General features: G+C 35.8%; 1 protein-coding gene across 2 annotated transcripts in view; it reads left to right on the top strand.

Annotated features, from left to right (window-relative positions):
- Positions 1–14,776, top strand: part of TMEM8B (transmembrane protein 8B) — a 2,953,746-nt gene that overhangs the window by 962,247 nt on the left and 1,976,723 nt on the right. For both annotated transcript variants that reach the window (XM_044079042.1, XM_044079038.1), the window contains exon 2: positions 1,640–1,829. In XM_044079042.1, the coding sequence (XP_043934977.1) occupies positions 1,640–1,829 (190 nt within the window). The remainder of the gene's footprint in view (positions 1–1,639; positions 1,830–14,776) is intronic.

The following is a 14,776-nucleotide window of genomic DNA, read 5'->3' as shown; positions in this document are numbered from 1 at the left end:
GTTATTGACCTCCTAAGTAACTGTTTGGATGTTCCACATTTATTATTTGCCCAAGTTAAATTCCTCTTATGTAATTTATATTTCAGCTGAATTCAACAGCTTTTCCCACTAACAAGAGTTAGTCTTATATTATATTCTTTTAAAAATATAAAATATGAGCAATTTATCACATTTAAAATAAAAACTATGCATCGTTACTAGATTTATCATGGGTATTTTCTGACTAGGTCTTTGAAAGCATTTTAAGTTAACTGCGATTCCCCCCATTAACTTCTTCCATCATATCAAACTAGCTTCTCTTCACTTCAAGATGCATATGCATAACATTGTATTCTAATGTTCAAATGAACCAACATTTTAAGTGTTGAGACACATATAAGTGCACTAAGTAAGCAATAATGCCTGACAGGGTAGGTGCTACTTGTGGAAATAGCACTCATCCAGGGGTAGCTAAGAGGCCTGACACCACATTTAGAGGGTTAATATACCCCTAGGAGGGCATTCTTTCCTCAATAATACCCATTCTTTTAAACTATTATTATTGTTATTATTATTATTATTATTATATTACATTCACAAAACAGCAAAGCTGGATTTAGTGAGAGAAAAAAGGTGTTTGTTTGTTTTTCATTTCTGAGCTGCACAACACATTAATATGCTGTATTAAAGTGGCAGACATGTTTTTGCCAGGTTTTACCAATACTCCAATAAGGTGGCTGAGCTACACTTAGCCCATTGTCTAAGTCTACTCAATACACAGAAGAATCGAATGCAAAGGAAACATACATGCTCAGTCTGATATTTCTTATAGTAATTTATGTCCAGAATCTGATGTAATAATCTGAGGTTGGTTTTAGCTCGAGTTTTGTATGAGTAGAAACATGATTATGCATATCTCTGAACATTTTTTTCTACAGTTTCATTACACTGCGAATCAGTTAGCCATCATAAATACTGCAAGCTACTAAATAACATTGTTTTGGGTTTAACAGACTTTACAATGACTGAGCTTTGTTATAACCAGATTGATTAGTATTTTGAACTGTATGACTGGAGTTTAGCATAAGAATGTCATCTGCATATTCCAGGATTTATTTTACCTAAGACTCACTGAAAGGGTTCATAGTTAATGAGAGAGGGATAGGGTCATTGATAAAAGATATTGATCCTCAAAATGTAAGTGGATAACATACCTGAAGATATATTGCTAATTTTAACCCATATTGGTCTATGTGATGCAACGTTATTGAACCACTGAAATAGTACATAGCAAAACCAAAAGGTATTAACCTTTAGATTGCAAAGTTATGATCTCTGAGACTGAATGCATGTTGTAGCTCATTGAGTATTGCACCATTGGCAAAAATGCAATCCATGTTTGCATATACATGATCTAAAGCTTTATAAAATGCTATAACCTGGAATAGTCATGTGGATAGTCACAAGAAGAGCCATTTAGAATACCAGGTCATATATAGTTATGTAAATATATAAAAGAATGACAATTTAGTTTTCATTGATGCTGTTATAGAAATATGTTAGCTAAATTTGAAGAGCATCAATCATTTCAAATGAATTCTTTATTTCATCATCAGCTACATGTATTTAAATCTGACATACTTTATTTTCTGCCCCACAGATGGCCTCTTTGTAACGGATTATTTCACTCGGACACCAAGGAAACTGAATGCCTTTAGGTCTTTTGCCAGTGTAGAGTTGTTTCATTTTCATGTGCCTGAAGATACTGTGATAGCTGTCTGGAATCTAATCACCTTCAAGGAGCAGGGTGGCACATTTGGGGACCGCTGCCCAGATAGGAGTGTTACCGTGTAAGTATGCATGCACTCTCAAAAGAGTAAAAATAGACCACTGATAACCTTAAGTTGATTTTCCCTTCTGGAATCTTAATCTGGAATCTATATTTTTGATTTCCATAGTCAAACAAAGTAGATGCACAAGTTTTTATTTGCACGTAGGAAAAATGTTAATATACGTACTAATAGTTCATAAGTTCATAGCTGAATGCTAGACTAGATGCTCTGTGGAATCATTTTAGGCTGAGCCAATAATCCAAGGTCAGAATCATACCCTGTATCTTGTGTGTTTATGAGGGGAAAACCTTAACTATTATGCCAGACACCCCCCAGTACAATTAAACTATTAAGAGCTTCATTGTGTTAGCAATTTGTTGCTTTTTATTTAATATGCTGGCACTACCTTTATCTCTGAACTTAAGGTCATAGGACAATGGCAATGTTTTTAATGGTACAAGCCAGAGATGCAGTTCTGAATGTTTTGTTTTGTACTTTCTATAACTGTGGTGCAACTGTGAAGTCAGTATATGTAATATACATGGTAGTGGCGTGCAGTGGGGCATGCACACTCTGCAAAAATACTTTTTTTTGCATTTTTTTTATGATTTTCAACTTATTCTCTTTGGGGTTGATCTTTTGGATACTGCTCCTCTAAAATACTCTGCTTCAACAACTCGCTAGTAAACTAAAGTGGGCTTATATTACCAAAATGTATCCAACCAGAGAAGGATGGCTTTCTAAACAGAAGTTACATTATGTATGTGTTAAGGAGGGTCTCTATCTGGTCCATCATGTTATCAGGGTGCAGTAAATCCTGTGGTTTATAAATTCTGACTGAAATCATATATAGTATTGTATAGAATTGGTGCATATATTGTATGTATTAGGAAAATATACATTTCTTACTGAATTTATTAAGCAAACTAAGCAAAATTAAATGGAAAATGCTCATGAATGAGCGGTTTTCATCTTTAAGATAGGAGAAATACTTTCAAAGTGAGTTTAGGACTTTTGCTTGGCTGTATTTATATAGCTATTTTATGCTCCAAACAGACTCCAGATAATTTTTCTTAAGGTAGACAGCAAATGCTGGAGGTCTAATTGGGCAGAGAGAGGAAATTGTGAACATCTTTTTTTTTTTTAGGAATGTAATGAGTTAGTTGAGTTTCAAAATATCATGCAGAGTACTTTAACTATGGAAATGGATCTTGTGATATAGCATCTGAATTTTTTTAAGACCTTGTAAGGCCTTACTAAGTTTAATGCCATCAGCTGCCAGAAAAGGAATTACTACAAAATGGAAAACAAAATCTAAACTATATGTAATTGCTTTTATTGCACTATTGTAACTACTGTAAACCTTGTAACATTGTACCTGGGTCATGGAAGAAAAGCATCAACTAATCAGTACACCTACCTGGTCAACAAATTGAAATAAAATAAGGGGCTAAAAGAATTATAGATGGTATCTTTAGGACATAGAAATAATTGCAATTAGTGAGAGCAATACTTACCATCATAAGTTCGTCAGTACTTCCTAGGTTATTATGGTTATTGATCAGTGGTAATGTTAACAAGCCAAGCCATGATTTCCCATGCTGTTTTTAGTCCTTATATCTTGCATGCAGATAGCCCAGAGATGAAGGCAAGGACAGGTTGGACATTTATATGTTTCCCCTGTCCAGAAGACTGAGGGTTTTTAAATAGTGGAGTGAATTTGTGGTTACCCTTCATTGGTTTAAATTACATTTGATTTGAGTAAGATGGTTTCATAGAAGCAATATTCTGTAAGATACAAATCTATCCCTCCAATGCGTTTAATTTATTTCACAAAACAAACTGAAGTCCCTTGAGCAGGTGTTTATGGTACCATTGGACTTGCAAATGTGTAATAGTTCTGACAATATAGGGTCTATTGAAGCTCTATATGCAAGATAGATGTCCTCTCAGTAGCTTGTATTATACTGACAAGTGGGATAAGGCTTTGAGACAGTCTGCTTAGTTTTTACAGTTAAAGCCCTTGATTTTTTAGAGGGAAAGCGTTGTGACCATTTCAGTTATAACAAATGTATGGACAGGTACTTGAAAGGGACATTATACTTAATGATGAAATAATGAGTGCTAAGTACAGTGTAACAATTACATCACTGGATATGGATGCAATACCTTTAGCTATAAGCTGTAAAATGAAAAAGGATGTCCTTACAAAAGTGGATTCATGGTGATCAAAGGACATTTTATTGCCGATATAGGCTCCTAGATTGCTAACTATAGTATTGATTTTCCATGGATTGTCGGCAATGTGATAATTACAGGTAGAGTCCTGCCTGCTGAAGGATACAATTATACACATCTTGGCTTTCAGCTTTAGTCCATGGTCTTGACACCAGCTATTTGTTTGGAACAGGGCCTATTGGAGGATCTTGGTGTCAACAGGGGAGTTTGTGATGACACTAAGTTTGCAGTCATCTGACTATCACATTACATTTTTCATATTTCATACAACTTGGTACTGCCTTGTTAATGCAACTATTTAAGAGGGACTAGAAATAAGGGCCATACACAGTTGCTTTTGAAATGTGTTCTATCTATGGAGGATAATATAAGAATTGATGTAATTAAAGCAGGATTGCTTTTGAAAATTCCTTAAACATCAAGGTATTTTTGAGGATGTACCACCAGTTCTAAAGGAAAATGTCACAAATGTATGCTCTGGTTCAACAAAGATAGATGATACCTACAGAGATGTGCAACAAGTGTCCATATTTGTGAGAACCATATCAAGGATACTAGTATGATGGTTAACTATTTGCAAAAGAGTTAGTATTTATAATGTCAAGGGAGTGCTGGGCATGCAAAAAACTGGCAGTGTAGGTCAGACAGTTTATTGATAGACAGCTGAAATCCCCCCAGAAGAAAGTTAAGACTTTAATGGGGATTTCTGCTAATGTGTTAAGATGGCTATTATGCCCAAAAGGGGGTATAGATTATGTTCTATAACTGACTATGAAGCAGAAAGTGGTTTGGTCTTTGATGATTTGAGCATCTGGAAGTTAAAATGTGGAGTACCAAGGAATTAGTCATGAGGTGATGAGAAATACTGGTACTCCCCCCCCCCATATATATGTGTGTGTGTGTGTGTGTGTGTGTGTGTGTGTGTGTGTGTGTGTGTGTGTGTGTGTGCGCATGTGTGTAGTGAAGATATATATATGTATACACACACACACACACACACACACACACACACACACATGTATGTTTAGAATTGGTAGATTAAGCATGATTGCCAAAACAATGGTACTGATACTTTTCCTTGGTATGCTTCCAGTGATGGAAAGGATCTTTCAGTTATTGCTCGATCATAGGGTCTTCTAATGAGGAGGTGATCATCTGCATTCCTGAGTGCCTTGCTTGAATTGTGCAAGTGTTAGGATTGACTTAATGGAGGTTAATAATACACAATAAATAATTTATAGTTGAAGATATTATTTTAACTGATAGCCAGTTACCTATGGCATGGGTAAGACAAGGCCTGACATGTAATAAATGTAATATTATTTTTTCTGTCCTTTGGAAGATGTGATTTTTTTATGAGGAATGTAAGGTAAGACTTGGAGGAAGTATTCTAACCCAGGTAAGTGAATATTGACTGCTATGGCTTGTCTTGTTTCTTAAGTTAAAAGGTAGGACATTTTGTATACTATGTTAAGCTGAATGAGAATGTTTTGTTTACATTTTCATAATATGGTAGAAACAATAGAGTTTGCTTCAACATGATGCCTAGGTATTTTGGTTGCATTACAAATGACAGCACCTGCTGAATAGGGTCTACAGTTTGCAACGATAATGCTGATGGCAGCCTTTGCCTGGTACTGAATGTTGTAGTTATTTTTTGTTTAATGTTAGTTTACAGATACACATCTGGATCCAGAGTAGAATAAACACATTTTGCAATAATTCAGCTATTATAAGCTTAGAGTTTGAGGATCTGATGGTGTCAATCTCATCTGCATATAGGCTGATATCTGGTTTAGGTAGTGCCAAAGGGATATCATATATAAACAGTGAGAAAAGCAGGGAGCCTAGGACTGATCCTTGAGGATCCACCATATTGTTGAGTAAAGGATTTGTGTTGTCAGTGTTAGTGTCTATTGTGATGGCTATGTTGCCTAGTAGTTCTTATACCAGGTGCATATCTCATCAAAGAAATGACATTTCTTGAGTATGTGTATCAAACTGTTATGAGCAACATATCTGAGTTCTCTTTTTAGGTCTATAAACATATCACCCATAAACTTACTTTCCTCAAAATAGGTGTAGATAGCAGTTGTTAGCCTATAAATGGCTGTTGAGGTTACTATATCCAAGGTCAGAAGCAGTGCTGTCTACCTGTGAGATTTGTTTGTATCAGATGTTTATTTTAAACCCTTGGCTATTGGATAAAAGTTAACTACCGAACAATAATCATCCAACGGTTTTAGGGGATGATGTTTTGGGGTAATGTAGAACTATTTTAAAAGTTCAGGGATGGCTTTAGTGCTGAAGAATTCAATAAGTGTGTCGGCAATATGGGCTGTCTTCCTTCAGAGATAAAGCAGAGTGAGTGTATTAATGTTCCAGAATTGTTTAGGATTAGCTAGACAGGCTCACTGTAGGTTCCAACAATACGGAGGTTTAGTTTTAGTAATTGTTGATTCTTGCTATCTTTATGTGGTACGTGTAGTGAGAAAGATATTCTGAGTTGTCAGAGACTTGTTTTCCATCTTTCCATGTTTTTTTTTTCTACCTAAGGTTTATGAGGTGAGAGCTTTGTTCATTTAAACAGTATATTTTATAGGCCTTTAGTTTCGGTTTTATAGGGGATACTAATTGGTCTGAATGCAGGTTAAGGTGTTAGTAAAATTGGAAAGAGCCTTAGCAGGACAGATAGCCATATATAGATGACCTAAATCTATACCACTCAGCTTTGCTAGTAGAGCTTTCTGAAACGGTTCTGATAGCCAAGTAATTAGATAGAGCCTTGTAAGTGTTAAGCTCTCAAGAAGTAAGCACAGGACAGTGATCACTGAAGGGATTGGTGGGAATTTATTCTGATTTGCATTTTTCAGGGATGCTTATTAGAATATAATTTTATTGACTGGAAAATGATGTCAAGTGCTTCTGCTGACTACTTGGGTTAGATTGTTATGTAATGAAATTGTGTGAAGTTTGTTTTGTAGAGGACCTAAGACGTCAAGATTGAGATCTGCTATTGTGACTGTCTTTTGTTTCAGGAGAAATGTTATCTAAAACACCTTCTGGCAGTGTTAGGCTAGAAACATGGGGAATGTATATAGTAACAAGAAAAATGTTTGTGCGACTGCCGATGGTAATTTGCATGAGTGTCCATTTAGGTTTAATATTAGATCTAGCAATATTGTTTATGTTGTGTGTGTAGAAAGTAAACTGATGTTAATTATGAGTAAGATTAACACTTTGTCTTTTAATTTAGAAACAGGGTTAGTTCTCGTAAAATACTGTGTCATTTCCTTTAATAGCTGGGGTAATGTTAGACACATCCTATAACCAGGGTTTAGTGATGGACAAGACAGAGGGTTGTGCAGCTGTGTCAATGTTTTTGATTAAGGGCATTTGTCATTTATGTTACAGGTATTCATATCCTAAAATTTGCAAGAGCTGTGGCCAAAGGTTGCAATGAATGTAGTCACAGAGTAACAGTAGTAGTGCAAATGAAAGGTGCCGTTGCTTCGGAAGGGAAAGTGTTATATTCTGCACCTGAAGCACATAGAGATGGTCTTTCTCAGAGAAGCAACAGTTATGGCCATTAATATTTTCTGGCATAACTAATCCTTGCTGTGGTGGTACATGTAATCAGGTCACAGCTTATGATTCATATATATATATATATATATATATATATATATATATATATATATATATATAAAAATAAGGAGGCGATCAGATAACAGCTTGATGCATAGAAAGTTAATCATTTTATAAATTAAGAAATAACACAGAAGATCCCATGAGTCTTGCAGAGATTTCAATATGTTTGCATCTAGAGACATCTGATATACCTGTGGAAACTGATGTTGATAATATTATATGCAATGCCTGTTATTGTGATGAAAAACTATGAAGAACCCTTACCTGAATGAGCCTTGACAAAAGCAGGCATTCTTGAACCATATTATGTAATCTGTGGTCATGGGCTGTCGTCCTACTCAACTTAAGGACAGCAGCAGCAGATAATGCTGAAAATTTTCTTGGCAAAAAAAAAAAAAAAAAACAAGACTATGCTTTCATTATGTCAATGGCCTGCCAGTCTACGTAGACCTTCCTGGATAGAAAATGGAAGCAACATCTCAGAATTAAAAACCTGTGATTTGATTGCTTTTATTTGCATTACAATGACAAATCTGCAAAGTTTGAAGGTTTCAAAAGTTATTCTACTGAACTAAAAAAAATTCTTGAAGCTGTTTTTAGAGAATGGTTTGAGGTTTTGAGGTAATTAAAGTGTTAACATAAGCAGGCTCACATTCTAAAGAAAAATGTTCTCTTGAGGTACATTTTGGTTGTTGGCCTCTCTATGCAAGTTAAGGTCAATTACTCCACTAGATTTTTTCCAGAATTGTTTTCCGGTTACTTAGCCAGGATTATTGTTTTTTACCTACTGCTACTATGCATATTGATGTTTTTGATTTCTAACTGAAGTTGTAGGACCATTTAAGATATTTGAACTGTAGCATATCAGTTGCTATCTTGTAAATTAATTTTAAGTACATGAAGGTGCATAAACGGAACATTCCAGCTTTGTAAGAAATGTTTAATAAAGATTTTCTTACAGCAGTTACTGAAGCACAGAGTATATGGCTTGAGAGTGGGGCATTAGTGTAAAACATAAATTAAAATTCTTGAATATGTAAGCATGTAGTTTGTGCCTCACTCATGTGTTTCAATTATTTCTTGTTTGTCTTAATCAAAAAGTAATCATCAGTTGGTAGATACAATGAACTGTATCATAGTTAAAAGCGTTATTGGTTTAATTCGGTACTGTTAGTTTAACACAGCACACTGACTGAAGTGCTATTTGTTGTTTTCATTTCCAGTGTAGGTGCTGATCATGTGAACTTCAACATTTTATTCCTGGAGGAAGTTCTGAAAATCATGACAACATGAGTGATGTGTGTTATGCACATTGCCCTAATTAGATTCATTCCAAAGCTGAGAATTTATCTGAGCACATTACCTTGCTCAGGACAGCTCCATCTGCAGTCTCATCACTTGTGATTGTTTAATAAAGCTAGAAGACTAATGCTGGAAACCAAACGCAGGTTGACAGAGAATAAGTGATGTGCTTTGCCCACTTTTATTTCCTGTGTGTGTTGTCTGATGCTCTGTTGTGTAAAGCAAATCAGCAAAAATTAAATAAAAGGTCTTTGTAGCTCTTAGAATATATGTGAAGGGTTACCCTACCTTTTAAAGAAACAAATACTTACAGAACTAGAACAGAGAGCTATCAGTTATAACAGAGAAAGCAATATAAATGGTAGAGTCCCACACTGGATAAAGGAAACAAATCTTGGCAAGAACAAAAATATAAGGTATGATAGTCTCTAATTAAGGAGCCTCAATCCTCACCAGTGACACTTCTGAGGGATGTTCACTTTGAACAAAAATGGATACATACAGGATTTACAGATTCAGCTAAAGAGCAAACATAGAGAACACTCCAATCCTGGGGCTAGGTTTTCCTGCCCAGGGTCCAAATAAGACTCCACCTTTCTCTTTGCAGAAACCAGTGCTCTGTGTCCATGTTTGAAGTAGCCGACACACACAGTCTTTGAGATTTGATTTTCACACACACACACACACACACACACACACACACACACACACACACACACACACACACACACACACACTCCTGCACAATGCTGGCACAGATTTACCAGCTCTGCCACCTCCACTCAGACTATAAGGTAGATTCACAGCCACCAGCCAGATACTTTAAGGATCTTACCAGGATACCCAATTACTCTCAGTAAAATTAATATTTATATAAATGGCAATATTAACCAAGTAGCAAGACTTTCCAAGCAACAGTGCCACCCAAATAAATGCAATTATTCTCAAAGGTTAAAATATTTTCTAAAAAACAGTTGCAATGAAAAGTTTATATATGTTTAGTAATAAATAATAAAATAGAAAACAGGAAAATACTATCCATTTACAATAAACATCAGAGTTTCAATTCACAGGAAATATAAAAACACAGATTTGGACAGATGCAGAAAAACAATATTTAACTAGCCTCACTATATTTTCCTAACTGACTGAAAAATTACTGTCCCCTACTTAGTTGCTAAAACAAGACAAGATGAAGTGGATGAGTGTCTTTATTGTCTGTTCCAAAATAGAGTGCTGAGTGTCTTCATCACATCTCTCACTATTATCTAAACACAATTTCAGCGCTGGCTAAAGAATGATATCACCTCTGGTCACCTCACTTTATGGTTCCAACACTACACCCCTGACTAGAAAGTGAATCAGGATCTAGCACAGATGTGTCACAGTACACAACTAGGACTTTGCTAAGGCATTTGGAGACTGTAAAATAAATTTCAATACTTTCATCCCTCTGCAGAGACCAACCAGCCATTCTCTGGCACCCCAGGGTAACAATTTGCTTAACACTAAAGACAATAAGAGTCCAGACATTTCCCAGACATTGCGTCTCTGGCTGCATTCAGGCCTGTGAGATAAAATCTTTATGGCCTAAACCAAGTCATTTAATTTCTGGCTATTTTTCTTGAGGTAAGCTGAGCTGAGCTTCCCTTCCAGCATCGCAGGACCCACTGCTGATACATTTTTAACACAAGCAACTTTACAAATACATTTTAAGACAAGCATCTGTACAAATCAGTTTCACCTACAAATGACATAATATTCTTTACAAAACTCCAGCTAGCTATGCTGGCATATGTTATACATACACTGCTCTACTCTTCCTGGCAGTGTTGGTACTACCTAACATCATCACAGTCTCATAATGAGTAAAAATGATGGGTTCATAGGAGGAAAAATTGATAGTAAAAGGCAAAAAAAAATTGGATGAATATATCTTCTTTTTGTTAGAGAGAGAGGAAAAGAGATGAACACATCCAAAAGGACTCTTAATAACTGAAATGCACAGAGTAATAGCTCATAATAGGGTTTGCTTAAAAAAGTCAAAGAGATCATCACACTTTTTTCTCTCTTTAAAAATCGCTAAAATATAGTATTCTGAGAGCTAAATTTTAAATCACTCTGTGAATGTGCAAGCGAAGCAGAACAATAAAAAGCACTAACTGACTGATTAGTGTGGGTCGATATCATATAATCGAACTTTCAAAACATCGAATCCCATATGTTCGACAACATATGATCGAAGTTCAAAAGTTTGAATATATAATAAAAAACAAAAAAAACTTACCTTAACGGTGCAGGCAGGGGGGCAAGCCCCTCTGAACCCCCCACACCCCCCCGTACTTAAATTTACCAACTCTGAGATTGCACTTCAGTGCAGAAAAGGGAAATTCTCCCATTCTGCACTGAACGGCGCCGTTATGCTTAACATTTGAACATTTGAAATGCCGATCATATGGTGTCGACCATATGACGTTCGACATTTCAAGCGTTCGAGGTTCTAATAGGAACCCATTAGTGTAACCTTCTTAAAACAAAACATTATGGGCTTCATTATTGAATAATATGCATGTGGTACAGAAATTAGTGGGAAAATGGTTCAAGAAGATGTATCCCTGTGGACTACACCACTGAATGATCCTTTGCCATGTTCACCATTTAAAGTCTAAAAATCTTAAGGTATATGTACAGGCCTTTATGGCACTAAAGAAAAGTCACAGATCAACAATAAAAAGTATCAGTATGCTGGGATCAGGGTTAAAAATAGAAACACATATGCTTTCAGTTCAGTTTATTGAATCCACTTATTCTGACAAAGTGATTTTTTACGTGAATGTGATCATTTAAGAGGCATGTTTCTGAAACGGGACTATTCTGAGGATTTTTTTAAGTGACATCATTTAAGAAGTTGGTAATAAAAGGATGATGGAGATATATGTTAATTTACTGGGTTATTCTTTCTCCAGCAGCATTAGTGGGTCAAGTACAATGGACAGTATGATTTGGTCCACCTCAATTGTTACTACATACTGTGTGGATTATAGTAATATTATTAATATGATTAGAAAAAAAATTCAGTGTTTTTAGCATTTTGTACAGTGGGATAGGCAAGGTAGGAGCCATTCCTAGGTTTAGCACTAGGAGAGGTCTTTGCATTAAACAGATGATGGAACATTCAATTACAGTTTCACATTTTAGTCACAAAAAACCTGGATTGTATAAGAGTGGCTGTTGCAGTTTTTGTAAATATATATTTTACCACGGATTGCATTAGACTTAACCCTTTTTCTGTTAGATCTCATTTCTTTTGCAACTGCAACACTAGGAACATAATATATGCTGCTTTATGCCAGTGCTGTATGTGCTTTAACATTGGGAAAATCATTGGGGTTTTCAAGGTTAGGCTACATGAACACCTGTATTCGAAAAAATTATTTAAAGAATGCGCTGCCAAAAATATTATTGCTTTTCATGAACATTTTTTTTTATTTTTTGGTATTGACATTTTGCACTCCAATCCCCAAGGGGGCATGCCTGATCATATACTTGAAGTACAGAAATTGCAATGGCAGTTAAAAACAAATGCAAGTGTTTATCCAGGTCTTAATGATTTTCCATCAACTGTAATTTAAAGTTGAAATCTATGGGTTTATTATAATTATTATTATGTTACTTGGTGTGTACTTTTATACGTTTACATTTATATGATTTTAGACAGTAATTTTGTATGCATAATTACTAATTACATCACGTGATCATGATAGCTATTCAAATAGCTTATTTATTCTGATGAAGTTTTTATTTGTGAAACAAACGCACTTAATCATTAAAGAATTGTGTGCAACCCTCTGGTATTCATTCTTTGCCTTTACTGTTGGAGCTTGTATGCAGTTGTGGTGGGTCATTCTGGGTTTACTATTTGAGTTTGAGGTGTTTGTGATTGGGTTAAAATTGAACTGGTGTGCATTTTTTATCAACAATGTCTGTTTTCAGATGTCAGATATATGGATGCAGGGAACATGAACTTTCCATATAGTGTGTGAGATTTGCTTGCTATAGTAAGTAATTGGGGTTATTTACTAATGCTGAAACTGCTGATATATGAAAAGTTTTGGCAGTAGCATTAGGATTTTTCTTTGTGTATGTGGGGGGTTGGTTGCATGTTAAAATAAGAGTAAGGGCCAGGTAAAGGGATAGATTTAGTAGTGTGTGAGTGTCTTGTGTAATTGTACTGTTAGGGAAAGGTTTTTTTTTTTTTTTTTGCAAGGTTATAAGGGTTGGAGTTAAAGGCAGTAGCATGATAAAGGGTGGCATGTATGAGTAAATATTACAGAAGGTCAAACCATCACTTTAACAATGTCATAGTCTACCACTAGGCATCAAGAGTGCTCCTCATATAATCCTTAAGTAAAGCAAACAAGTTAAAGTAAAATGGGGGACAGGTTTTGAACTCTGCACCCTTGCTACATAAAACCTCTTGTTGTCAAACCAGTGTCTTAATCTGATACACTAACTGAGGAGGGCTTGCACTTCACCTTAGTTTGTAAACAATAAGAAGTATGAAACCCTAACGCCTGGCATTATCGATTGACTGTGCAATGGTATGTGAGTTACGAGGGGCAGAGCTCGTATAAGTGGCAAAATTAGGATTGTCCTATAAAGGGAGAGTTTAAAGAGATGGGGCTGTTTATATATATGGGAGGTTACTGTAACTGGGCTGAGCTAGTGCTTTGGGATAAAACCAGGAGCAACACTAGATTACACCAGGGAGATGTTTAAAATTATTACTTCCACTCACTTAAAAATGAAGCGAGCAACAAGTCTAGCATTACAATGTACATTCTGAACAATTAAAAGAATGAGAAACTCTAATAAATGGCAATATTGACTGATGGTAAAGATTCATAGTCGCTGCTGACAAGGACAAAAGTAAGAGGATATATCAGTGACAATCTGTCAAATCAGAAACAGGTACAAGGTGTGTGTGTGCGTGTGTGTGTGTGTGTGTGTGTGTGTGTGTGTGTGTGTGTGTGTGTGTGTGTGTGTGTGTGTGTGTATGCCTGATCATCTGTTGTTTGAATGTCCATATACGCATGGGAGAGTGAATGGGAGGGAGCTGTGCCAATGGCATACATGGGCCACCAGTAGTGACTACAGCAGGAAATTGCTAAATTTGCACTTACAGTAACTACTGGTGATTCAGAGACATGCTAGTTAACTGATAATGAGTTCTTTCCTCATTGTGGATTACATATCTCCGAATTGCATTTTCTGTAAAAGAGAAAATAATCTATTTTGTCTGCAGATATTGCTGCCTGTTGGGTGTTTCTTTCTAAATCTCAAAGATTATCTGTATTCAAAGTATGTCTGAAGGACTATCAAGTTTTATTTTTTTCTTTTTTGTTACTGATTGATTTGTTTTCCTTTCTCAAACATTGCAGGCTTGATTTTTAGAGTCATTCATTTCTTATTGTTTGATATTGTGTGAATCGATGTTTATGTGTCAGAATTTACAGATGTAATAGCATCTCTTGCCATCTCTAGATATATGTATATAGTGAGACACATGGATATCCCACTCACCAGGTTAGTAGCATTCAGCTACCTGTCTGATGCCAGGATTAATCAGATCATGCATGACTCAGGTCTCTCTGCAACAACTACCATTATGACTGTGTCATAACTCATGTTGAAGTGAATGATCTGAGATGTACCTCACTTGATGTCTGAAGAGAGACATAACTGAGCTCTCTGAGTAAGTGTCCCAGGCTGGT

The sequence above is a fragment of the Protopterus annectens genome, chromosome 1.part1 (assembly GCF_019279795.1).
Source record: "Protopterus annectens isolate FY-2018-M chromosome 1.part1, PAN1.0, whole genome shotgun sequence".
In the NCBI taxonomy this organism is placed as follows: Eukaryota; Metazoa; Chordata; order Ceratodontiformes; family Protopteridae; genus Protopterus; species Protopterus annectens.
The sequence above is the reverse complement of the archived record's forward strand: the minus strand, read 5'-3'. Positions and strand labels throughout refer to the sequence as shown.